This window comes from Heterocephalus glaber, unplaced genomic scaffold, assembly GCF_053883595.1.
Source record: "Heterocephalus glaber isolate CG9 unplaced genomic scaffold, H.glaber_assembly_v1.0 deba00001141, whole genome shotgun sequence".
Classification (NCBI taxonomy): domain Eukaryota; kingdom Metazoa; phylum Chordata; class Mammalia; order Rodentia; family Bathyergidae; genus Heterocephalus; species Heterocephalus glaber.
Genome location: NW_028258201.1, coordinates 1,333,199 through 1,357,654, shown reverse-complemented (window position 1 = coordinate 1,357,654; position 24,456 = coordinate 1,333,199). Strand labels below are relative to the sequence as shown.

At 58.8% G+C, this 24,456-nt stretch overlaps 4 protein-coding genes across 8 annotated transcripts; 2 read left to right on the top strand and 2 right to left on the bottom strand.

The window, feature by feature from the left end:
- Positions 1-3,579: 3,579 nt before the first annotated feature.
- On the top strand, positions 3,580-6,545 carry Agpat1 (1-acylglycerol-3-phosphate O-acyltransferase 1). Its single transcript, XM_004846893.4, has 6 exons — positions 3,580-3,770; positions 3,970-4,103; positions 4,336-4,511; positions 4,622-4,717; positions 4,836-4,908; positions 5,361-6,545. The coding sequence occupies exons 1-6, from the start codon at positions 3,580-3,582 to the stop codon at positions 5,543-5,545; spliced, it is 855 nt and encodes a 284-aa protein (XP_004846950.1). The 3' UTR covers positions 5,546-6,545.
- Positions 6,473-9,094, bottom strand: Egfl8 (EGF like domain multiple 8). Its single transcript, XM_021260061.2, is given in 10 exon segments — positions 6,473-6,798; positions 6,930-6,947; positions 6,950-7,082; positions 7,185-7,270; positions 7,359-7,529; positions 7,612-7,707; positions 7,793-7,902; positions 8,001-8,123; positions 8,338-8,464; positions 8,997-9,094. Coding segments are annotated over 9 exon segments (885 nt in total). The 5' UTR covers positions 8,439-8,464; positions 8,997-9,094; the 3' UTR covers positions 6,473-6,751.
- Positions 9,095-9,871: 777 nt separating this feature from the next.
- Positions 9,872-17,329, bottom strand: Ppt2 (palmitoyl-protein thioesterase 2). 4 transcript variants are annotated; one of them, XM_013072960.3, is made up of 9 exons: positions 16,724-17,329; positions 16,276-16,481; positions 15,900-16,053; positions 15,238-15,333; positions 15,041-15,148; positions 14,235-14,318; positions 14,038-14,122; positions 10,761-10,815; positions 9,872-10,602 (listed from the first exon to the last, which is right to left on the bottom strand). In XM_013072960.3, exons 2-9 carry the CDS (start codon positions 16,471-16,473, stop codon positions 10,459-10,461), a joined length of 924 nt encoding a protein of 307 aa, XP_012928414.1. In that variant the 5' UTR covers positions 16,474-16,481; positions 16,724-17,329; the 3' UTR covers positions 9,872-10,458. The 4 variants fall into 4 exon arrangements, with proteins under 4 accessions (XP_012928414.1, XP_012928415.1, XP_087066477.1 ...); XM_013072961.3 differs by having other exon boundaries at positions 17,236-17,329; XM_087210351.1 differs by having other exon boundaries at positions 16,276-17,329.
- Positions 17,330-18,891: 1,562 nt separating this feature from the next.
- Prrt1 (proline rich transmembrane protein 1) lies at positions 18,892-22,421 on the top strand. Of its 2 annotated transcripts, none has more exons than XM_004846896.4 (5): positions 18,892-19,298; positions 19,466-19,558; positions 20,243-20,778; positions 21,282-21,467; positions 21,549-22,421. In XM_004846896.4, exons 2-5 carry the CDS (start codon positions 19,540-19,542, stop codon positions 21,723-21,725), a joined length of 918 nt encoding a protein of 305 aa, XP_004846953.1. In that variant the 5' UTR covers positions 18,892-19,298; positions 19,466-19,539; the 3' UTR covers positions 21,726-22,421. The 2 variants fall into 2 exon arrangements, with proteins under 2 accessions (XP_004846953.1, XP_087066489.1); XM_087210363.1 differs by having other exon boundaries at positions 19,200-19,298; positions 20,566-20,778.
- The last annotated feature ends 2,035 nt before the right edge of the window (positions 22,422-24,456 follow it).

Genomic DNA, 24,456 nt, shown 5'->3' with positions numbered 1-24,456 from the left:
CCGCCCCCGGGCCCCCCACCCCTCTGAGGTGTGGGCGGGTAAAGGGTGGGAGGCGGAGGGCGGAGGGTGCCGAAGGACGTGGACGAGGGGTGGGGATGGGGATGGGGCTGGGGGGCGGCCGGGAGAGGTTGCTGGGGAAGGAGAGGCCCGGGAGGAAGAATGCAAGGGCCTGGGTGGGAGGGGGCATGGAAGCTGAACTGGGGCCGGTTGTGGGCGGGAGGCGGGGAGAGGGGCTCCCTGTGGCTCCCAGTTGCTTCTCCTGCCCGTTGGCCCCACATGACTTTTGGGGGTGAGAAGAGAAGCGGAATGCCTTCCTGGGAATGCCCTCAGGCACCCCTGTTTCCTGTGGGCTCTGAACCTCTGTCTCTGCGGCCTGCCCGAGACCCTCGTTGACAGACACCTCGACGCCTGTGGGGGCTGCGTTTTCCTTGTCGCCTGTGCCTTTGACATGTTAATGGCTTGTGTGCCGCTGGCTTGCCCCTGTGCTATCCCACAGGCTGCAGAAAAATGATTTTTTTTTCCCTTCAGAATTGCCCATTCTCGAATATTGTGTCCATATCTCACATGTAGCTTGGAGATGTTCGAGGACCGCATGTGTTTTTTTATTGTACCTGTGTGGTTTCATGTTTCTCACGTTTTCTGTTCTTGCATGTTGATTTGAGCACAGAAAGTTTACATACCTTATTTGCTTTGGGCTCAGTCCTATGTCCATGGCCCCTGTCCGCAGTAGGCCTGGGTCCCGGGGCTGGGGCCCAGTGCACACAGGACTCTCACCTAGTGATTGGACCGGCCTGTTTTCCTAGTTAGGGTTCTTGCCACATGTGTTTGCACAGGGAGCTTCACAGGAAAGCTGATGTGACATATACATAGTGCGCGTGTTCTGGTCACGCCTACCATTTATTTCAAACCTTCTTGGTCAGTGTAACCCATTTGGTGCTTCATTGGATGTTTCTGTCTCCTAGGCTCCCTTAATATCACATAGTAGGGAAGGTAACTGGTCCCCGAGTCCCCACTGGCCCATCCTTACATGCTTACCTCGCCGGCCTCCTAGCCTTCTGCACGCACTATGCCTCCACCTGCTCCATACAGTTTGGGTCTGTGGGCTCCACTGCATGTCACAGAGTCGGCCCAGCTGTGAACCTGGTGATGTGCCCCACCCTTTTGCACTGTGGGCACTAACTGATGACAGCAGTATCTTCCCCTGGTGGCACCTTGATACTATTTCTCTTTCTTTGGGAAGTCACTGCCTTCCCTGTGGCCGTGTGTGTGTGTGTGTGTGTGTGTGTGTGTGTGTGTGTGCATGCACACCCACACAGAATAGACTTGGTGCAGTCAGTATTTTCTTCCTTTCTTTTTTTTTGGTACTGGGGATCGAACTCAGGACCTTGCACTTTCGAGGCAGGCAGCTGCACCACTGAGCTAAATCTCCAGCCCTGGATTCAGAATTTTCTTAGTGACTCATTTTCACAGCGAATATTCCTCAAGAGGGTAGCTGTCTGATTCATGATCAGAGCCACTATCTCTGTCATTAATTATGGCTATGGGTGTGTATACAGCCCTATAATCTGTTCAGCCAGAGTTTATTGAGCACCTGGTCTACCTTCTCCTGCCATTGGAGAAAAGACACCCCCTGTCCTCGAGTTGCACACAGCTTTGCAGCCAGGAGGCGGGTGCCAGTGAGGGGGCCCATGCTGTAGGGTGGTGTCCTTATCAGCGCTTCTTGACCTGAGTGCAATCACACTCACCTGCAGAGTTTGTTACAGTACAGACTGCTTGGCCTGCTGCCCAGGATTTCTGATTTGAGTATATCTGGGTGAGGTCCAAGAATTTGTATTTCTATACCAGGAGCACCACTGAGCAAGACAAAGGTTATCAGGGCCAGGGATTTAGCTTAGCGGCACCGAGCCTGCCTCAACAGCTCAAGGTCTTGAGTTCAATCCCTGGTACCAGGAAAAAAAAAAAAAAAGACAGATGTTATCGGAAAAACACAGGCCTGCGGGGGTTCCAGAACTGGGCTGAGGGTGGCAAGAGAGGAGGCAGAGAGGGCGTTCCCACCCAGGGCAAGAGCGCATTGGAGGCTCCGAAGCATGAAGGTTCGTGGCAGGGAAGCGAACTTGCATGGGTCTGAACTTTTGGGCCAGTGAGATGGGGCAGCCAGAGGGCCTGTGGCCCCAGTTTCCTCCACTACCCCTTCCTTTATCTCTCACCTCTTACAGGGCTCTGGCTACAAGGGACCCCATCCGTCTGTCTGTCTGTGGGTCGGTCGTCAGTCAGTCGTCGCCAGTGTCAACTGTAAGTGGGGCGGGATGGAGGAAGGAGGCGGGACCTGGAAGGCAGGTTCTGCTGCCCACACCCCTTCTGCTCCGGAGCCAAGCCAGTGGTGTGATGTTCCTTTCCTTCTCTGCCTCCTCGTCCTGTATGAGGAGGCCTTACCCCTACCTGGCTGCCCACATTGCCACCGTATGGCTTGCCTGGCTGCAGAAATAAGGTTGGGGGTATCTGGGAATGGAAGAGGCTGCCTTGCGGGGAGAGGGATTTTTCTAGGCATGTGTTTATGTTCCTCTGTGTGTCACTGTTGATAGATGTGTGTGTGTGTGTGTGTGTGTGTGTGTGTGAACCCGTTGGTCTTTGCATGACTGTGTGTGTTTGTTTGCATCAACAGTGTGTTATTCTTTCTCTGGGGCACTCATGGGTGTTTTGTCGCTGTCGGTAAGTATATCTGCCATGTGTGCACTCACAGGTGATAGCAAAAATGAGGGCTTAGGTGCCCAGGCTGCTTAGATTTGATCTAGAAACTGCTGCTTAGGAGCTGTATGACCTCCGGTAAGTTCCTTAATCTCTCTGAGTGTATTTCCTGTAAAACGTTAAATATTAATAATGCTTTTAATAGATTACTGTATGGATCATATGTAAGAGTTTAATGGAGATAGACCAGCACTACCGAGTAGAAATAGTATGTGAGCCACATGTATAATTTTAAATTTTCTGATAACTACATTGAGAAAGGTAAAAAGAAACAATGAGGGCTGGGGATTTAGCTCAGTGGTTTCGCTGCCTGCTGTGCAAGCTCAAGGACCTGAGTTCAATCGCCAGTACCAAAAACCAAAAAAAAAAAACAATGAATTTAATCTGAATAATATACTTCATGGAACGTAATATATCCAAAAGGAATCAACATGAAAGATTATTAGTGGCATACTTTACATTTTCGTTTTTCACCCAGTCTTTAACATCTGATGTGTATTTTGCATTTCCTGCATACCTCGCTGTGGACTGGCCACATTGCAGGCACTCCGTGGCCACGTGTGGCTGGCCGCCACTGTTTGTGGACGACTGTGAGACCTTTTGCAACTGCAGTCATTAGCTATCATCATTAGTGTTGTGTTATTACAACATATGTGCAAGCTGTGGATGTCTGGCCTGTGACTCTCTGACCTCTGAATGTGCCGGGAACCCTAGGGAGGTGGTGGCAGGGACTGTCCGTCCTCCAGAGGCTTCCTTCCCACAGGGCCCTGCCCTGCGTCACTGCCCCGTAGAAACCAGGCTCCATCCTCGGCCCGTCTCCTGCAGGTGACCAGAATGGAGCTGTGGCCCGGGGCATGGACGGTGCTGCTGCTGCTGCTGCTGCTTCTGCTGCCCACCCTGTGGTTCTGTGCCCCCAGTGCCAAGTACTTCTTCAAGATGGCCTTTTACAATGGCTGGATCCTCTTCCTGGCTGTGCTCGCCATCCCTGTGTGTGCTGTGCGGGGGCGAAACGTTGAGAACATGAAGTGAGGGGCCAGGGGTGCAGGGCGATGGGGAACCTGAGGGTGAGGGCTGGTGGGGTGCATGGAGAGGAGAGCAGCTGAGCCTAGGGACAAGGGGCGGGGGCTGCAGAGATGGCCGGGAAAGGGGCAGGGGCTGGTGCGTGGGGCCTGCAGGTCAGCACCGTGGATCCCACCCGCCACACCCCTTATTGTGATCCCACAGGATCTTGCGTCTAATGCTGCTCCACATCAAGTACCTATACGGGATCCGAGTGGAGGTCCGAGGGGCTCACCACTTCCCTCCCTCACAGCCCTACGTCGTGGTCTCCAACCACCAGAGCTCCCTCGACCTGCTCGGTGAGACCCCCGGCAGCGCGGGGCCCCGAGCCACGCGCCCTCTTGGCACTCTCCTCTGCTGGGAGGTGTTGCTCCTCCTCAGGCAGCGCTGCCCTCCTCAGCCAGGTGCCTGTATCTGGTCCCCCCTGCTTTTACGAGGCTCCTGTGTCTCCAGTCCCTGCTGCTGTGGGTGATGACCTTAGTGAGGTAACCCGCCTGCTGTGACACTGTCCCCGCTCTAACCCTGCCCAAGGGATGATGGAGGTGCTGCCAGGCCGCTGTGTGCCCATTGCCAAGCGTGAGCTGCTGTGGGCGGGCTCTGCTGGGCTGGCCTGCTGGCTGGCTGGAGTCATCTTCATCGACCGGAAGCGCACGGGAGACGCCATCAGTGTCATGTCTGAAGTCGCCCAGACCCTGCTCACCCAGGACGTGAGTCAGCTGGAGAGGTGGGGCTTGGGGAGCTAGAGAGTTAACTGATCCACCTCACTCCACTCTGACCCCTGCGTACAAGTGAGTCGTCTTTGTACTCTCTCCCCCAGGTGAGAGTCTGGGTTTTTCCCGAAGGAACAAGAAACCACAATGGCTCCATGCTGCCCTTCAAACGTGGCGCCTTCCATCTTGCAGTACAGGCCCAGGTGACTGCTGCTTCCCCTTCCACTGCTCAGCCCCCAGGCCCTGCCCTCGCTCCCTCTCCCGGCAGAGGCTCTGTCCCAGAAGACAGCCATGGCCTGATTGGCCTTCTCTGTCCCACAGGTTCCCATTGTGCCCATAGTCATGTCCTCCTATCAAGACTTCTACTGCAAGAAAGAGCGCCGCTTCACCTCAGGTGAGGGCCCTGAGCGCGCAGCGGGGAGGGGGCAGGGTGTGGCCAGAAACGTGGGAGGGGTCACTGTGAGGCAGGGCTGTGCTTTGGTCAGGGCCGGAAGGCATCTGTCTGGTCATCTAGTCCGACCCTACTCCGGCACTGAGTACTCAGTAAGCACCCGGCGTACTCTGCTCCATGGGCAGTACTTGGTCTCTCCAGAAGGGGCTGACACAATCTAACAAGGAAGTGAAGCCCGGTGTGCCAAGCTGTAATGAAGCACGCTTAGCAAGAAGTGCTAGGCCCAGGGAGAGAGGGCCGAGGGGTGGGGAGGAGGGTTTTGGCCCGGGTTTGGGGACACTCTGGACAGGAGGGCTCAGAGCACCAGGCAGCTGGCTAGAGAGGGGAGCGGTGAGGGCTCAGGGAAGAGAACTGAGGGGCAGGACAGGCCGTGATGGTGCCCCTCATCACACCAGGGCGGTGTCAGGTGCGGGTGCTGCCCCCGGTGCCCACGGAAGGGCTGACACCAGACGACGTCCCCGAGCTGGCTGACAGAGTCCGGCACTCCATGCTCACCATCTTCCGAGAAATCTCCGCTGCTGGCCGGGGAGGTGGTGACTGTCGGGAGAAGCCCGGGGCGCTGGGCGAGGCCCGGCTCTGAGCCCCCCCGCTCTGTCCCGCTCCGTCCCGCTCCGTCCCGCTCCGTCCCGCTTCCTCCCGCTTCCTCCTCACCCTGCCAGCCCAGTGGCCCGGAGGTGGCCAGCTCCTCCTCCTCCTCCCCGTCCCCCCTGCTCCCTTCTGGAGTCTTCAACTTTTGAAGTGAATGTGGACCCAGGCTCACACCGGCCCTCCTGCCCCACCCACAGACTCCCGCCTTGCCTCGGCCTCCACTCTGAGCCCACCTCGCCATCTTGTCTGTGACGTTGCCCCCTCATCTCAAGTGGCTCATCCGACTCAAGGCGGGGCGACATTCCGTCTCTTCCCACCCCGTGGGCTCTCCTGCGTGCCCTCCCTCTCCACTCCACATTGGCCAGGGAACTCACGAGTTCTGTGGAACAGTCCAGCCCTCACCCCCAAGCCCCGGGACTCAACGCCTCCCCCTGCCCGGAAGCTCAGACCTGGAACTCACCTCCCAGGCTCGCGCTGGGAACCTGCCTCAGCCTTCATACTCCCGGTGAGCCCCCCAGAGGGGCTGGACTCTTCTCACTCACAGGTCCCGTCCTGCCCTTGCCAAGATGCCCAGGCTGGGGCACACTCCTGGGTGCCACTTGGGTCTCCAGGTTCCCGCTTCCCGCCTGTGGTCCATTCCTCAGTGGTCCGGACCCACCCAGCCCCTGCACCACCCTAAGCAGACCCTGGGGCAGAGGCAGAGCTCAGGTGCTGTGCTCACCTCTCCCTGGGGTTCGGGGAGAGGAACTGGACCCTGCTGGGGAGGAGAGAGGGGAGCATTTAATTTATTTCTCTTTGTTTTGAGGCTTCCCCTCTGAGAGCTCTTCATTTCCGGAAGTGGCATTGGCTGCTCCCTTCCCCCCTCCAGACCTGTTCCCATGACCCGGGAGGTGGCTGGGACTGCAAGGAGAGGGGGAACCCAGTTTCACGTGGTTGGTTTTTATTAATTGTCTGGATAACAGCAAGCCGCTGAGAATAAAGAGAGAGAAAGGTGGGTGTCTTCTGGCTGAGTTTGTTAAGGCGCTAGACAAGCAGACCCGGCCCAGCAGCCCGCCCGGGCAGCAGGCTGGCTGCCAGTATTGCCGTGCGTGGCTCCTTGTCCCTCCATCTGGATGGCTTCGTCTGCAGTTGCTTGGCCAGTCCCAGGAAATTAGTCGATGGTTTCTGTATAAATTAGGGGAGAGGCTACGGAGGCTTCTTATCCGGGGTTGAGGCCAGTACCCAGGCTGTTGTCCTCACAGGAGCCTGATTGATGAGAGGGCAGGCATGGCGGCTGTGCCATCTGCAGGCCGCCCTCACCCACGAGTCCGTGAGATGGGGCTGCGCTCAGTGAGATGAAGCCCAGGGAAGGCCGGGAGTGGGGCGGCGGGACTCACAGGCACCCAGCCTCTCTCCAGCAGCAGCACCTGGTCGCTGAGAGACTCAATCCTGTCGGCCCGGGCCCACAGCTCTGCCACCTGCTCAGGCTGCAGCTCCTCGGGCGGTATGGGCAGCACGGCGCGAACCCAGGCCCCAGCCTGGCTGGCCCACTGCAGGGCAGGAACGGGACGCTCGGGCCGGCCCCATGGCGAGAGGCTCCCAGCCGCAGGCTCTCTCCCGCTCGCTCGCTCCCGCCCGCCCGCCTGGCTCACCAGCTCCAGCCGCTCCAGGCGCCCTCGCAGCTCACCAACCTCCCGCCTCAGGGCTCTCTCCTCGCCTTCCTCCTCGGCTTCCCGGACTAGGACACAGCACGGCATGGCACGGGAAAGTGACCCCGCCCAGGCGCCAGCTGTGCCCTGGCTGCCCGGTCCCTGGCCCACACTCACCTGCCACACTGAGGATGCTGGCGCTGGTGGGGCGCCCCGGGGCGCGCTCGGTGCAGGTCAGCCCTTCGGGACCCAGCACTTGACCTTGAGGGCAGCTGCAGGTGAAGCTGCCCGCAGTGTTGAGACAGCGGTGCGAGCACAGGGCGATTCCGGCCCTGCACTCATCCACGTCTAGTTACCGGAGAGAGGAGACAGCAGAGGGCTGGGGCGGGCCCTCACTCCCGGGGACCCCGCCCTGCGCGCCCCGACTTACCCACGTGGCAGTGCCTCCCGCCCCAGCCTGCCGCGCACTCGCACTGGCTCGGCCCCACGCAGACGCCTCCGTTCTGGCAGGGCTTGGCACAGACGGCTGTAGGGGGTGTGGCAGGGGGGGTCAGACCCTGACCCCACGGGGCTCCCCAAGTCCCCGCAGGGCCCCGAACACCTGGTCTCACCTTCACAGGTGAGCGCCCCCGGGTGTCGCTTCTTCCAGCCCTGGCAGCACACGGCATGGGTCTGCCGCACCTCGCGCCTCACCTCCCGCCAAGCCACGCGGTACGTGGTCCTAGAACACAGCGCCAGGCTCAGGGCCCCGGATGCAGGTTCTGCCGAGGATTTGGGGTGGCTTTGAGAGACCCCTGATTTCAGCCACCCCTCCCTCACCTGTAGGTGCTGCAGATGCGCCTCCCAGCGCACAGGGTCAGGTAGGGCTTGTACACTGGCTGGCTGTAGGACTCGTTGTAGCGGAGTGGGACCACCACCGTCTGCTTGGAGCAGACCCCCTGTCTGCATCCAGATCGGGAGAGCAGGTGGGAGACACTGAATGGGCCAGGCCTCTGGAAGCCAGGGTCCCACCTCCTGAGCAGCCACAGGGCCCTGCGGTCCGTCTCCCCCCCGCCCCTGTTCCAAACTCAACTGCCCCCCCCCCGCGCCCCGTGAAGCCCGACCCCCAGCAGAAGGCACCACCAGGCTTCCCCCAGGCCCCGCCCTCAGCTGTCACCTCTCCTGGAGGGATCCACCCTTGGCCCCCTGGCCTGACAGCAGCAGCAGGAGGAAGGAAAGTCCGCCTAACAGAGCTCGCAGCTCAACCCAGGGCCCCATGATTCTCAGGGACTCGGCGCTGTGGGCTGCAGGCAAAAAGAGGTTAATGGGTGCCCCCCATGCCTCCAGCCCCCACCCTTCCAGGAACGTTCCCGCCGGGCCGGAGTCGGGACATCCACTTCTCCATGCTGGCCCCCGGAAGTGCCCGCACCTGTGCGCGTTTAACCGATCCACTCAGCATCCTGCAGGCTCACACCCCAGTGCCCCTCCACCACCCCATCCACCCCCAGGCCTCGGCCTCCTTAACACACCCCCTATAACTGATCTTCATGCTTTCAAAACCCACATATCATTCATACAGCCTCACCAAGCACCTGGAGCCTTCACATCTTTTTCTGAGACAAGGTCTGTGTAGCCCAGGCTGGCATTAAAGTCACACTGATCCTCCTGCCTCCCAAGTGCTGGGATCGCTTACACTTTAAACACCTTTCTACTGCCCTCCCAGACCCACAGCATCACGAGCTCGCTGGATGAGCACCAGTCAGAGGCCATCTCCCAGCTCACAGACCCAAGGCTCGGAGTCCACCCCGCACTCCCCCACTGGCATTTTCTCCCCACCTGGCTTCCCCTCTCTCCGGGAGACTTCAGGCGGCCCAGCCTCAGCAGCGGCGGCTCAGACTGGAGGGTGGGTGGGCCGGGCTGGGAAGGCAAGGAGGGGCCGAGCCAGAGGAGTCCTCCAGGCCCCGCCCCCCCAGCCCCCTCCTCAGCTCCAGCCTGGTGGGCTCAGGGGGTCAAGTCCCACTGCCCTCACCCCCTCCAGCGAAGGGCTCCCTGGGACTCTTCCCAGCTCTCAGAAGCCCTCGAACTCTGGACCCCTGACCCTTCCCTACAACACAGCCCCCTGGAGAGTTAGGGGCAGGGAGCGCAGCGGGGCAGGATCTGGGGCAGGAGAGCAAGAACCTGCACAAAAGGCCAGGGTGGCTGAGGCACCCAAGGGAAAATCGCCCCCATCTCTTGATGACATTTGTTAGGGCTCCAGGGACACAGAGTGATTCAGCCACCGCCCCCCAGGCCACAGCAGACAGGGCCCTATTGTCTCCTCCAAAATTCCTTCTTTCCAGGAAAAGGAGGCTCATTGTATGGCCCCTCACTCAGCTCTGGCCTACAAAGGTCGAGAAGGGGCACAACCCTGACCCTCGGCCCTCGTCCGGCCTGGGGGTGGCCGGCGCATTCCACCCACAATGCTGAGGGCCAAACCAGCAGAGCCCCAGGTTTGGCCCCCTAATCCTAGGCCGGGACAGGAAGAGAATTGTCTTCAGCAGGAAAGAACCCACAGAGAACCAGGAACCCGAACAGAATGGGCACTGAGAGAACGGAAACACCAAGGGGGTCCCCACCCCAGGCCAGGCATCCGGGCACCCAGGCTCCACACTCTGCAGCCCCACCCACCTTGGGGAGCCCAGGTCCTCACCTAGAAATAAGCCAAGCCACGCTGAGGAAATGGAGCTTTATTTCCATAAATACGGAGAACACCCATTCAAGGGTTAAAAGGGGCTGGGGCCTCAAACTAGGCTCCCAGGGGGAACCCCAACACTGACCATAGGGACTGGGGGATCCCCAAACCTGAGATGGGCCTCACAGGCCACAGATATTCCCCAACACTAACACTGAACAGAACTGTCCCCATAGGGGAGCCTCAGAACCCCACACTCGTGGGTGCCGCTCTAGAGGTCGCAAGGGCTGAACATGGGGAGAACAGAAGCTAAAATGTCCTGAGTGGCCCGGAGGAGACCCCCCTGGTGCAGGGCAGAGGTGGGCTCTCCTCCTGTACAGCCAGATGCGGAGCAGCAGCAGCAGCAGAGCAGCCGCCAGTTAAAACCTGGCCCTCACTTCCTAACCTCAGCCTTGGGAGAAAGGGGGCGCAGGGAGCCGCCCCCCAACAGTCGACATGAGGCAGGCGTGCCAGGAACTCATCAGAGGAGCAGAGGGAGTTCTGGGAGCCCCGGCTGGTGGGGGCAGTGTGGGCAAAGAGGGGTCAGCGCGACCTCTGGGCTGGGACTTCCTGACAGCCACGGGGTCCTCAGGACAGCCAGGGCTCAATGCAGGTCTCGTACAGGGTGCGGTTGGAGTGCCAGGCTGTGTGGGCAATCCCAGCCATCCGGCACCGCTCTATGGCTCCCCGGGCCAGCAGAGTCTTCAACCCGAAAGAATCTCGCAGGTACACCTTGGAGGCAGGTGAGGGGCACGAGCAGGGAAGGAAGACAGGGAGGGAGACGAGTGAGTGCCAAGGCCCCGTGCCCCAGCCCAGCCCGCAGGGTGAGCACCTCGACTCAGGACTAAGTGGGACAGGGCGGGGGAAGGGGGGGATCCCAAGGGGCTCACCCGTTGCTCCTCCATCTCCAACACGGTCTCATTGGCGTCATAGAAACCAAAGAAGCTACAAAGAGAGTGGGGAGGTGACCAGGAGCACGGAGAGGGCAGGGTGATCAAGGGCCCTGCAGGCACCCAAAGCCTCTGGGAAACTTCCCTCTCCCAGCTGAGGTCCTGAGGACACAGCAGCACCTCCACAAAGCCCCACCCAACCGAACAGCCTGCATCGAATCCCGAGGAAATGCTCAGCAAACCCAGACTGAGCCTACAAAGCAACTGGTCTGGCCGGCGTGATGGTGCACACTTCTGACCCCAGCAATCTGGAGCCTGGGCATCTTAGTGACTGAGCGAGGCCCTGTCTCAAAAAACTGAAACAAGGCCTGAGTTCAATCCAGTACTACAAAAACTTGACGCTGGGCTGGGGATTTAGCTCATTGGTTCCACCGCCTGCCTGGAAAGCGCAAGGTTCCAAGTTCGATCCCCGGTACCAAAACATAAAACAAAACAAAAACTCGACCTCACAGACAAAGCCTGAAGAGCAATTCCAGATTACAAGAGACTAAATGCAACATGAGACCCTGAGTGGGATCTTGCACTGGATACAGTTTTCTCTATAAGAACCATCAGAAGAAATGTGAATAACATCTACAGATGAGTACTCAAAGCTACAGTCTCAATGTTAATTTCCCACTTTTTAGTATATGTGCTGCTGAAGCAAGCACAATTTCCCACTTTTTAAATTGTATCATACCAGGCTGGGGGTTTAGCTCAGTGGCACTGAACCTGCCTGGCAAGCACAAGGTCCTGAGTTCAATCCCCGGTACCGGGGGTCAAAAAAATCCATCTTATGCTGTTATGAGATATTATGTCTGCAAACCATTCTCAAGGTGGTCACACAAAAAGTTAACATACATACGTAAATGACTTGTGTGTTTGAATAATTAAATGTTAATATATGTAAATATATATTTATGGAGAGAGAGAAGATATTATTGTAAACATGGTAAAATGCTGACATTTGGGCAATCTAGACAAAGAGCATACAAGAATGCTTTGTGGGGACGGGGATTTAGCTCAGTGGTTTCGCTGCCTGCTGCGCAAGCTCAAGGACCCGAGTTCGATCACTGGTATCAAAAAAATAAAAAAATAAAAAAATAAAATAAAAAATAAAAAAAGTAAAAGAATGCTTTGTGCTATTTTGGTAACTTTTGTTTGTGATATACTGAGGTTGGAACCCAGGCTTTCAAGCATGTGAAGCAAGCACTCTGCCACTAAGCCACATCCTCAGCCTCCAAAATGACATTTTGTAAAGGTGGGGTTTTTTTGGTGTTTTGAGACAGGGTCTTGCTGTGTAGTTCAGACTGGTCTTGAACACACTATCCTAGGCTGGCCTCAAACTCCCAGCGACCCTCCTGCCTCAGCCTCTAGAGTACTGAGATTTTTTTATGTTTTTTTTGGTACCGGGGATCGAACTCGGGGCCTTGCACTTGCACAGCAGGCGGTGAAACCACTGAGCTAAATCCCAGCCTAGAGTACTGAGATTATAGGCATGCGGCACCACACCAAGCAGTAAAATTCTTAAAGTAAATATTTAAGCCATGCATGGTGGTACATGCCTGTAATCTCAGCACTCAGGAGGCTGAAGCTGGAGGGTCCCAAGTTCAAGCCCAGCTCCGCCACACCCTTCCCTTGTGCATGTTGGACCCTGTTACTCACCCTCCTTGTCCCATCTAAGAATACCTCTGTCGAGGAGAGGAAGTAACCACTGTGGTCAGAAGCCAGGCAGCTTGACCTCACTGCTTACTAACCTGAACACAAGAGAGTCATTCAATGGCCCCCACTTCCCCATGGGGAAATCATCCCATTGGGTTGTCAGGAGGATTAAATTAGCTAATATAGTAAAACGTACTTTTTTTTTTGGCAGTGCCAGGGTTTGAACCTAGGGCCTTTGCACTGAGCTACTCTGCATCCCCTTTGTTTTGTTTTGTTTTTGAGACAGGGTCTAAGTTCAAATTGCCCTGGCTGGGCTTCAACTTGCCATTCCCCTGCCTTGGCCTCCCAAACTGCAGGGATTACAGGTGTGGGCCACTACATCCAGCAATGAAAAGTACTTAAAAACTATGCCTTGGGGCATGAAAATATTCTAAATATGAGCTACTACTATCATCATAGGATTGTTGTACATGCAAAATGAGATAATGTAAAAGCCACCCCCCCTTAGGGGCCGGGGATTTAGCTCAGTGGTTTCACTGCCGCCTGCTGCGCAAGCGCAATGACCCGAGTTCAATCCCCGGTACCAAAAAAAAAAAAAGCCATCCCTTGCTGAGCGTGGTAGCACGTGCCTGTGATCCCAGCACTCTGGGAGGCTGAAGCCGGAGGAGCCCAAGTTCAAGTCCACCCTGGGCAGCTTAGGAACTTGAGGACCTCTCCAACTGTAGGTAAAATAGGCCCGTCAACCTCTGACCCCTTCCCCTACCTTCTCTCTCTATTTTTTGGCACCGGGGATCACCTTCCCTACCTTCTGATTGCCACCTGACATCCATATTTGCACTCAGCGTCTCCCCAGCTAGAATGTAAACTGCCTACCATCTGGGACTTCTCTCTCACATCCGCTGCACCCCAGGGCCCAGAACTGCACCCAGACACATAGTGCTCAATAAATATTTGTTGAATAAGGCAGGCAGGTAACATTTCAGATCACTCGTGACGGACCCCAGAGGCACGCACACAGTGCCAGGGAGCTGTGGGTTTCCTGAGGAGGAAGGTGGCCGGACAAGGCCGGAGGCTGTCACAGCAGCCTGGGTAACAAGTAAAGAGGTGGCCAGTGACATGATGAAACGGCAGAGTCACGCGCGCCGTCCCTGGGTCAATTCTCTGATTCTGATCTTGTGCGTGAGTTACAGAAGATGCAGCCACCGGGGAGAGTAGGTGAGGGTGTACCCAGGGCCTGTCTGCACGGCTGCAATTTCCCATAATCTGTCACTATGTCAAAGTCTAAAGTCTAGAAGGGCTGGGGAGGTGGCTCAGTGGTAAAGCACTTGCGCAGCACATACAAGGCCCTGGGTTCAATCCCCAGCAATGCCAAAACAAAAAACAAAACGTGTCCACAAAGGGGTGAGGTGGTTAGCAACCTGCTGGAGTGGCGGGTTGGGGGGGACACTCAGTTTGCATTTCAGCACAGGGATGTGGGCGGGGTACTAACTGACCAGTGAGAGGAGCTGGCGCCTTTAGGCAGCAGACAAAGACAGGGAGGGGCTGGCCAGGCTTGGGCCAATGCATCCCTTATTACCTGGACTGCCAAGGAGTAATAACGCCATCATCCGGGCCCCCAATCAGCACCAGGCGGCCCACACGGAGGAAGTTCTTCCGCCACGCTGCAGGGTGAGAAGAAGAGAAACTGAGCCAGCCATAGAGGTCAGGCCAGACTGGAGAGAGACACAGCAGGTCAGAGCAGTAAAGGGAACACAAGAGGAATGTGGGTCTCACCAGTGGCATTGGGATGATCTCTCTCCCCATTGATCAGGGCCAGGAAGCTGCTGGCATTGAGGTACAAGTCGTCATGGTGGGGGTCTGGGTACAAACACCAGTTAGAGAGACAGTCAGAGACGCAGAGAAGGAGCAAGACCGGAGCCTGGAAGGCCAATCAGAGGCTGCAGTCATAGGGCGGACAGCAATACAACAGAAGCAATAATGACCACTGAAAACATGACAGAAAACTCTTATCTGGCTCCCACTATGAATCAGGTACTGTGCAGAGTCCACTAATCCTCAGGACTACCCCATGAGGTAGGTGCTATATTATCATTCTACAGATAAGGGAAACTGAGTCACAGAATGGCTACAGAACTCGGCCAAAGTCACCCAGCAGGGTCAAGTTTCAAACCCAAGTGGTCTGGTTCCAGCACCATGGTCTTATGTACAGGAGAAGCTGGAAAACATAACCAGTGAGCCAAATCCAGCCTGCCATGGTTTTCATAAATAAATTTTCACTGGAACACAGACACACTCATTCTCTTAGATTTGTGCTGCAGCCACTTTTGGCCCACACAGCCAAAATTATTCGCCCTCTGGCACTGCAGAAAAGGCTGACCCTGCATCACGCCATCCTCTCTGCAGCAATAAGCCTTTATCCACAGATCACATCAAACACTGTTGTTCAATCACTGAGTGCTCAATAAACAAAAGTTGCCACTATTGTCATCACCGCTATGGGCCAGCCTTGACAGAGGTGGGACAGCAGCCCTGCCCTCCAAGTGCCCTCTCCACAAGGACCCAGGCAGCACCCCACTCACCATGCCAGTAGTTGCAGATGGAGAACTCCTGGCCCCAGGGGCTGTAGCAGATCCGGTAGAGGTTAGACCTCATGGAGGTAGGGAACAGCCACTTCAAGTAGTCAGTGTCTGGCAAGAGAATGGCAGGACCAAGTGGCCGCAAAGCTCTGTGCCCCCAAAACCTGAGGTCTTCTCTGGAGCCCACAGTGCCCACTCACCTCCATACTGTCCCATCTGCGGAGAGGAGAGGGAGATGAAAGAATCCACATTGTGCTCCTCCATGACAGACAGCAGGGCCCGGCACACCAGGCCCCCTGTGGACAGAGCACCAGCACTGGGCAGGGAACTGAGGACCCCAGCTCAACAGTCCCTGCCTTCCTCCGCTGACACACGGAGCACAGAGGAGACAGGCCAGAGAACACCAAAAGCCAAGTGACAGAATCAGAATTACAGTCTAGGCTTCCTGACTTGAAGCATTTCTTTTTCTTTTCTTTTCTTTTTTTTTTTTTGAGGCAGGGGCTCACTATGTAGTTCAGGCTGACCTGGAACTCACAATCCTCCTGCCTCAGCCTCCCCAGTGCTGGGATTACAGACGTGCACCACCATTCTGGGCTCTCCAGGATGCTCTTAATTGCTCCATCAGTCCTGTCCTTAAATTCAAGAACCATGGGTAAAGGGGAAAGAAGGAGCAGCCAGGCTGGGAGCCTCAGTCCCTGACAGGACAGAGGGAGGTCTCACTGCTGAAGCAGGTCAGAGAAAAGAGCTCAGCTCCCAGGCTCTGGCTGGAGCCGTGCGGTCCAGAGAGCGAGAGGCCAGAGTATCCTCGGGGAAGGATCAAGCCTCAGCCAGGGCTTTGGGGCCGGGAAAGGGGGCTGCCTACCCTGGGAGTAGCAGATGAGATGCACCCCTCGAGGGGCCTTTTCCATGATGGGGACCACGGCCTCCCGGAACCCTTGCACCTGTTCCCACAGGGGCCGCAAGCTCTCTCTGCCATCGAAGAGATCGAGCACGGTCACCACAGTCCCAGGGTGTGTCTGCGGGAAGGGGCGATGCAACCACTAGGGATGGACCATGCAGCCCCCGCCCCGTGGCCAGCGCCCACGCGCCCACTGTGCCCCCTGGGACCGGGGTCTCTCCCCAGCTCGCCCCGCACCAGCATCGGGCACTGGCAGGCCGAGGGGGCTGTGGGCTGCCCACTCGCCCCCGACACCGCAGACACCCCCAGGGCCCTGCGCCCGCGTCCCCGGCCGGCCGACCTCGTTGATGTATTCCAGCAGGTGGCGGAAGCTGTACGAGCTGTCGAAGAGCCCGTGCACCACGATGACCGGCTTGTAGGAAGCGCCGTGGGGGGTGGGGGCGACGGGCGGCGGCAGCAGCAGCAGAAGGAGGAGGAGCAGCGACCACAGGAGCAGGACCCACGCCGAGGGGAGCCTGTGCCCCCAGAGCTGCAGCATGCTCCCGCCTGAGACGGGAAGGCGGGCCGTGAGGCAGGTGACGACAGCCCTCCTCTCGGGCCAGACGCCCGGCGACAAGCCGCCTCCGTCCCGCTCCCACACCGGGTCCTTCCCACGAAAGAGCCTGCTTTTACTCCGGGCCTCTCCTGCAAACCAGGCGCCCGCGCGCCACAAGTCCCGCCCCCAACCCCGCACTCCGAGGACTGGGTCCCCGGGCTTCGGCCCAGGGCCCGCGAATGCGGACTCCCACCTGGCCCGCGTCTGTAGGCCCCGCCCCGCCCGCTGTTTACTTCTCCCGGGTCTGGAACCCGCCGGGAGGAAAGGGGCGAGAGGAGAGCGCGTAGGGGAGCGGCGGGGAGGGGAGGGACGCTCGGGGTCGCGCGGAGCCGTCACGTCCGGGGCTTTCCCTGGCAACGGTGCGAGCGTCACCAGCAACGCGGCCGGCCCCGGAGGGGCGATGGAATATTCCATTGCGCCCCGGGAGCTGGGGAGGGACGAGGCGGAGCGATCCATTCAGGCCGGCGGGGAGACGCGGCCGCGGACGTGTGCGCTTCTCGGCGAAGGAGGCCTCGCCGGGCCTGGCTGCCCCCGGGGCCCGCGGATCCGACTCCCACCTCGGTTCGCCCCACTTCCCAGTCGGGCTCCGCCGCACCAGCAGAACTTCTGGGTCCCCGGGGGCGGCGGGGACTGGCTGGGTGAAAGTGGTACTCCGTCTTCCCTGCCGGAGCCCGCCCGGCCGCCCGCCCCAGGGCGCAGTCTTACAGCTCTTGGTTTTGAAGTGCGTGTAGCACCCTTGTCTCTGGAGACGTGGAGAGCCCTTGAGGTCCTGGAGCTAAGTGCAGCCTGACCCAGTTCCTCTGCCCGACTCCCGGGATGCGACCCACCCTCCAGGGGCGGAGAGCCCCGGGGCCGCGCTGAGTCACGCCCGCCGCGGACCCCAGGCTCCGACCCGGGGCGCCCACACCTGTGAGGTGAAGCTTGCCGACGCCCGGCTTTTGTGTCAGGACTTTTACTTAGCAATTAAAGACGTGTCCCGTGAGAAAAGGGTTTCCCAGCAGGTCTGAGCCTCTTGCTCGGTCTGAACTCTCAGCTCCCAGTAAAACCCACAGACGCTTAGAAGTGTGGAGTACGGATGGGTGGGAGTAAGGGATCTTGCAAACGCCTGGGGAACCGGAACAACTGGTGATGACGCCGCGACCTAAATTGTGGCCTGGGACTGGCTCGGGCGAAGCCTTTGTCACCAGGGACTCGGCCTCGGGTGGGGGCTGGGATTGCTGGGGGCGGTAGTGGCAGTTTCTCTGTGTTTCGGCACAAAGCCTAACTGTGTAGGTCCCCGAAGACTGCCTATCCGCACCCTCTCCCCACCCACGCGCTTCCAGAATGCCGAAGACCACAATAAGCGCTGTGCCCGAGGTCGACTCCGGGTGGTGGGTGGGTGAGAAGGATTCATGGAAGGGATCTGAACACCGACCTGCCCAGGAGTTCTCATCCCAACCTAAAAGCAAGGGGGGACGAGCGTGCACGTCCAAACCGACGTGCTAGAAATGTGCAGTTTAGGCACCCTTCCCTCTGTCTCAGCTCGGTAACCCTGGACAAGGCATCCAGCCCGGCATGGTGGCAGAGGCCTGTGATCCCGGCATCCTGGAAGGCTGAGACAAGCAGATCGAACGTTCAAGCCCAGCCTGGGCAATTTAGTGAGGCTGTATGGAAATTTTAAAAAGGGAGATGGGAGGCAGGACATGGAGCTCAGAGTGAAAGCCCTGGGCGCCATCCCCAGCACTGCTGCAGCTCTCCTAGGCTTGGATTGTCTGCTGTAGGATCAGATCAAAGGAGGCCACATATTTTGCAAAAAAGGATTTATTCACATCTAGTTTTGAAGAGATGAGGGGCATCTGGTTCAAATCTCCACCCCTCCCTGTCCAGGTGGCAGGGGTCTTCTTCAGTAAGGGACAGAGGGGAGGGGAGCAGCGAGGTGATGCAGACACACTTGCTTTAACCTCTAGCCCTCTTCTCTTCTTTGTCCCCCTTCTAGTGGAAAGGAAACTGGGCTCTTGCCTCCTGGGGCTGGCATCTGCATAGTGTCACTTTTAGGCTGGGGGGGGCGATGCTGGTTATGTGCTCAGCAGGAGGAAGCTTGAAGTTACTTATCTCTCTAAAAGAAAAAAAAATCTAACTTTTAAAGTTCTATTTTGATCAGGCATGGCGCCGCCACACACCTGTAATCCCAACACTCTGGAGGCTGAGGCAGGAGGATCATGAGTTCCAGGCCAGCTGAGGGCCACATGACGAGTTCACAGCCGGCCTGGACTACAAAGCAAGACCCTATCTCAAAAAAAAAAAATAAATAAAGTCCCACTTTGCACTGTCAGTTACAGCTCAAAAAAACCACAAAACTTTGTATCCTCAGATTAGGCCTGAGCGCCCCACATGTCGGTGCGGGGTGGGGGTGCCCTGGGAGCCCCTCGGGCCCTCTCAGCTCTCAACTCTGTACAGTTCTCTCGCACACATAGCACACAGCTGGGACAGGGAGTGGGAAAGCACCCGGCACCTTGCAGGGAGCTGTGAAGGAAGCTGAGGTGGGGAAGACTTGCCTTCCCGGGTGAACCAGGGCTGGCGGCAAGTGGGATATGAGTCTACCAGCATCCGCTGGCCTCCGCGCACAGCATCAGCACCTCAGCGAGCCTCGGAGGGGGGACTCTAGAGAGTTCTCTCTCCTTCCTTCCTTCCTTCCTCCCCTCCCTTAGTCCCTCCCTCCTTTCCTGGTCTTGCCTCCCTGTTTCCATGACAACTCCGAGGGAGCCTAAACTGGGGGCTTGAATGCCAGGGTGAGAGGAGGAGAGGTGGTCCAAGAGCAGCGGGAGAGGGAGCTGGGGGACGTCTGAAGCGCCCTCCCCCGCCTCGGTCCCTTTAAGCTCCCCCCTCCCCGCTCTCCCTCCGCCCCCCGCCGCTGTCTCCTCTCCCTCTCTGCGCTGCTGCCGCTGCGCCATCCCAGACCCAGACCCCGGCGGCGCCGGCCGGGGCCCCCGACTCCCGCTGCAGGGACCCGGTCCCGGGGGGACTGCAAGCATGTCAGCGGAAAAGTCAGGTAAAAGGGGCGACGAGGACGCCCATCTCCGGACTCCCCCTACCCCTCCCCAGGGGTCCGGTTCCATCCCCGTCTCTCCAGCCTCCAAACCCCGCCGCCGCTTTCTGTCGCCCACCTTTTTTTCCCTCCTTCCAGTTTCAGTCTCTGACCCTTGCCAACAACACAGCCAGGGGGGCAAGTGGAGGGGCAAGGGAGGTGGAGGGGCCTAGCGTCGGCCCGGCGCTGCAGGGAGGCATCTCTGGAGCGACAGATGGGCCGGCCCTGGCTGGCCTGCATGCAGACCTGGGGGAAATACGGAGCCTGGACCAGATGGGGGCCCTCGGGGAGTGAAACGCAGGGGCTCCGGGCCCCAAGGTCCCACAGGGCGCTGGTGCCACCGTGGAGGCCAGCACACGGGAACGGTGTGGCGCGGCGCAGGGCAGCCCTCGCAGGAGGGCAGAGCCTGGGTCGGGGGGGGGGGCAACTGAGCGCATGTGGCAGAAAAAGAAGGAAGCGGAGCAGAGGAGAGCTGTGACCTCAAAGCTAGACTGGAGTGGGGTGGTGGCCTAGATAGAGCCCTCCCCTGCCCCCGGAGGCGGCTTCTCACCTGTCTCTCTCCCCTTGCCTCCCATCCCGGCTGTCTGCCCCTTCCGCCCCGCTACTGCCCCTGCTCCGCTCACCCCTGCACCCCACTCGCTGCCCCAGGCCTCCCGGACTCCGTCCCTCACACTTCGCCGCCGCCCTACAATGCCCCCCAGCCCCCGGCCGAAGCGCCCGCCCCGCCCCCACAAGCCGCCCCCTCCTCGCACCAGCACCACCAGCACCACCACCACCAGGCCGGCACCGCCACGCTCCCGCGCCTCGGGGCAGGCGGCCTGGCCTCCTCCGCGGCCACGGCCCAGCGCGGCCCCTCGTCCTCCGCCACGCTCCCGAGGCCCCCCCACCACGCCACGCCCGGCCCGGCCGCCGGGGCGCCCCCACCCGGTTGCGCCACCCTGCCCCGAATGCCCCCCGACCCGTACCTGCAGGAGACCCGCTTCGAGGGCGCCCTCCCCCCGCCGCCCGCCTCGGCCGCCCCGCCGCCGCCTGCGCCCGCCTCGGCCACCCAGGCTCCGGGCTTCGTGGTGCCCACGCACGCGGGGGCGCTGGGCACGCTGCCGCTGGGGGGCTACGTGGCGCCCGGGTATCCCCTGCAGCTGCAACCCTGCACAGCCTACGTGCCGGTCTACCCGGTGGGCACGGTGAGTGCAGGCTGGCAGGCCTGGGGGCCTTGGAACTGGGGACCCCGTGGGGGCCGGGGGCGTGGCAGTGTCCTCAGGACAAGCCCTGGAGGGAAGGGCTGAGAGCGAAGACCCAAGGAAAAGGCCTTGGAGTTTGGGTGGTGGGGACTTGGGGGGCCATGGTGGTCGGGGCCAGCACCTGGGGGGACAGAGTAGAGGGCAAGTGGGGACCGAGGGGCGCGAGGGAGCAGAAGCCTGGGACTGGGAGGGGAGCGAGGCCAGGTCGGGGTCAGCAGGGGAGGATGGAGGTCCGAGGTGAGGCCAGGACACCCCCACGAATGTGGGGTGTCAGGAGAGGGGCCCAGGCGGAACTTGCTGGTGTCCTGGAAGGGTATCGGGTAACCCGTTTCTTTGAAATGCAGCGGCTAAGAACTGTGCTTTGAAACTGCCCTGCATGGGCGCCGAGGCTGGCGAGCTGGGACGAGGTCGGGGTGACGTCCCTGCCCCCAACTTTCCTCTCCCAGCCCTACGCAGGCGGGACCCCGGGGGGCACTGGGGTGACCTCCACTCTGCCCCCGCCGCCCCAGGGCCCGGGGCTGGCCCTGCTGGAGCCGAGGCGCCCGCCGCACGACTACATGCCCATCGCAGTGCTGACCACCATCTGCTGCTTCTGGCCCACGGGGATCATCGCCATCTTCAAGGCGGTGCAGGTGGGAGTGGGGGCCGCGCTGGGGGTCGCTTCGGGAGGCGAGGCGCGCGGGGGCTGTCTGACCCTCCCCACCCCACCGCAGGTGCGCACAGCCCTGGCCCGCGGGGACATGGTGTCCGCCGAGATCGCGTCACGCGAGGCCCGGAACTTCTCCTTCATCTCCCTGGCCGTGGGCATCGCAGCCATGGTGCTCTGTACCATCCTCACCGTCGTCATCATCATCGCCGCGCAGCACCACGAGAACTACTGGGATCCCTGAAGACGCCGCGGCCCGGCCTGCTGTGCGACCCGCCGCGGGCCCCGCGGGCTCGGGACTCCAGGCATCCTCGACTCCGCCTCCACGGAGCCTCTCGCCTGGCGAGCGCGCTCCAATTCGGCTCCTCAGGAACCCCTGCAAAACCCGCACGCGCAGGGACCCCGCCTGCTGGGGCCCCCGCCACGCGCCGGGGCCTGGGTCGCCCCAGTTCCCAGCCCTCCTCCCCAAGCGCATCGCCCCCCCGCCCAGCTCCCGAGGTCTCGGCGCTCGGCCTGGACTCGGGTCCCGAAGCCCCGCCTCCTTCACAGGCCCCGCCCACTAAGACTAACCCATCCCCGCCTCCGGGCCAGCAGGCTCCGCCCTCCTCGCCTGCAGGGTGAGTTCGAGCCGCGCCCCTCGCTCCCACCTATTTTTGCTAGTACCAGTTTCGCCCTCCTCCACCTGGGTCTCCGCCTATTTTCTTGCTAATTCCAGAACTTCTCTTTTTGTTGTTTTTGGAAGGAAACTTGGAAGGTCTCTGCTTTAGGACCTGAGATAAGAAAGGCGGCCCCTACTCTGTAAATAGCCCTCCCACCGCCTGGCAGAGGGAAGCCAGGATGAGCACCTCCCGGGCCCGCTAACCCTCCGTCCCCGCCTTGTTCCGGTCTGTGTGGTGTGTGAACCTCCGAAAGAGGACATTAAAGAGCCTTAGTGGATTTATCACTGCATTTCCAAAGACTGTGGGCCCACGAAGACCCTGCCTTTCTGTTTCCCCTTTTCACTTCTCTTCACGTCCACTTCCAGGGGAAAAAAGAAAGCCAACAGAGACAAAAATGGGAGAAGACGAATTCCTGACCCGCAGGGGGACACAGGAATCTGGGTCCCCAGGTACCCGGTATCCGGGAAGACCTCGGGTACCATTCTCAGTGGGGTTTTCTTTCCCTAGAGCCCCCTTTTCCACTCTGTGCTAGACTGGATTTAAGGGATTGGAGAGATTTACAGGGACACCTAGAAATCTATCTATCCCAGAATTGCCAGGAAGGCAAAGAAGTTTAGCAGACCCCGGTGAAGAGGTTGGAAGAGGTTGGTCAAGGACAGGGTGACTGCAGGGGAAAGACGCCAGGTGCCCATAGTCGTTCCTGCCTGCGGGCCAGGGGGTGGGGAGAACTTGGCCCTCCCGGGGCTAGCTGCCCCCTAGCTGAGCTAATCCCAAGGCCCCACCCTGCATGTGTGCATCGTACAGCATCCAGACACCAGAGGCCACACCAGACGCTGCTGAGAGCCCTGCCCAGGCAGCAGCCGAGACCCTGGCCTGTGGGGTTTATGATCTAGAAGGGAAGCTGCATACTCAGACAGGAGATGGGGCCGGGGACGGTGGGCCATGGATGTGGTGGGTTCTCCATGGGATGTTCCAGGCTTACTGTGCCTTACTCACCAAGCTTCTCGAAAAAAATAATTTCCAGTTGCAACTTTCACTTCTTCATCCCCTTAAATAGGGAGCACAGTGGCCCATGCCGGTAATCCCAGCACTGAGGAGGCTGAAGCAGGAGAATCCAAAGTTTGAGCCCCACCTGGACAATTTAAGACCCTCTCTCGGAAAAAAATGTGAAGGGCTGGGGTTGTAGCTCAGTGGTGAAGTAACCCTAGGTTCAATCGCCAGTAGTACAAAAAGGGGCAGGTAGGGGCGCTGCTATCAGACTTGTATCTCCATCTCTGTTTTCATAGACTATTTCTTAATTCCTTGAAATTCGCTTCCACTCCCTCCCTCACTGAAAGTACTTTCAAATGGCACCCAATGACCAGTGCTTACCTGGAGCAAATATTTTCATAGTTCTGTCTCTCTGAACTTTCTCTTTCCTTCTCTCATTTTATTTATTGATTGATTCATTGATTGATTGATTGGTATGGGGGGGATCAAACTCAGGACCTTGCACTTGCGAGGCAGGTGGTGGAACCACTGAGCTAAATCCTGGTCCTCTCATTTTATTTTTATTTATTTATTTTTTTGAGACAGGGTCTTGCTGTGTAGTGCAGCCTGGCCTTGAGCCCAATAGCCCAGGCTGGCCTTGAACTTGGAGCAATCCTCCTGCCTCAGCCTCTGGAGTGCTAGGATTACAAGCATGCACACCATGCCCAGCATTCATGCCTTTCTTGACCCTGGATTTCCCACACCCCAGGCTCAGGGCCGTGCTAGTGCTATCTCCCCCGTACACACACCTCTGACCCCATCCTCCTGACCTCCTCCTTCCCTTCGCTCCTCCCTTCCTAAGTATCTGTGTCTGGACTTTTTCCTTCTCTGAGATTTTCCCTTGAAATCTCATCCACTGGACAGTGATGTCTCCATTTTTCAGGACTGATAAGCATTTCAAGTATTCTAAGCACAGGCTCTGTCCCTGAGCCACACCTCAGCCCCTGGCCATCAGCACTAACCAAATTCAGTCTTCAGTGCCTGCAGAACACAGCCACACGTCCGAACACAGATGGTTCAAACAGAGTGGGTAAAATGCCACCAAAACCCTGCTTCCTGTCTCCCCTAGTGGCCTCCTCTTCCCAGTCACCTTTCCTTATCTGAAAGCTTGCTGCCTCGATTTTGCCAAATCAGTTCTACAGCTACAGTATCGAGTCTGTAACTTCTCTCCAGCCCTGGCCAGAAACGTTAGCTCACCTGGGATTACTGCAGCACCTCCCGGGTGGTCTCCACCCTTCCTCTCTGCTGCAGTCAGATTAACCTCCCTAGAGGTGCTTCTTATGTAAC

What these genes read in the sequence shown, in the direction of transcription:
- Agpat1 (XM_004846893.4), top strand. Translation starts at nt 3,580, where the DNA reads ATGGAGCTGTGGCCCGGGGCATGGACGGTGCTGCTGCTGCTGCTGCTG. An exon ending in CGAAACGTTGAGAACATGAA is followed by an intron (nt 3,771 to 3,969) that starts GTGAGGGGCCAG and finishes GTGATCCCACAG; the next exon opens with GATCTTGCGTCTAATGCTGC. An exon ending in ATCTTGCAGTACAGGCCCAG is followed by an intron (nt 4,718 to 4,835) that starts GTGACTGCTGCT and finishes TCTGTCCCACAG; the next exon opens with GTTCCCATTGTGCCCATAGT.
- Ppt2 (XM_087210351.1), bottom strand. Translation starts at nt 16,986, where the DNA reads ATGGATCGCTCCGCCTCGTCCCTCCCCAGCTCCCGGGGCGCAATGGAA. An exon ending in AGATCATCCCAATGCCACTG is followed by an intron (nt 14,123 to 14,234) that starts GTGAGACCCACA and finishes CTCACCCTGCAG; the next exon opens with CGTGGCGGAAGAACTTCCTC. An exon ending in TGGAGATGGAGGAGCAACGG is followed by an intron (nt 10,603 to 10,760) that starts GTGAGCCCCTTG and finishes CCTGCCTCCAAG; the next exon opens with GTGTACCTGCGAGATTCTTT.
- Prrt1 (XM_087210363.1), top strand. An exon ending in CGGTCTACCCGGTGGGCACG is followed by an intron (nt 20,779 to 21,281) that starts GTGAGTGCAGGC and finishes TTCCTCTCCCAG; the next exon opens with CCCTACGCAGGCGGGACCCC. An exon ending in CCATCTTCAAGGCGGTGCAG is followed by an intron (nt 21,468 to 21,548) that starts GTGGGAGTGGGG and finishes ACCCCACCGCAG; the next exon opens with GTGCGCACAGCCCTGGCCCG.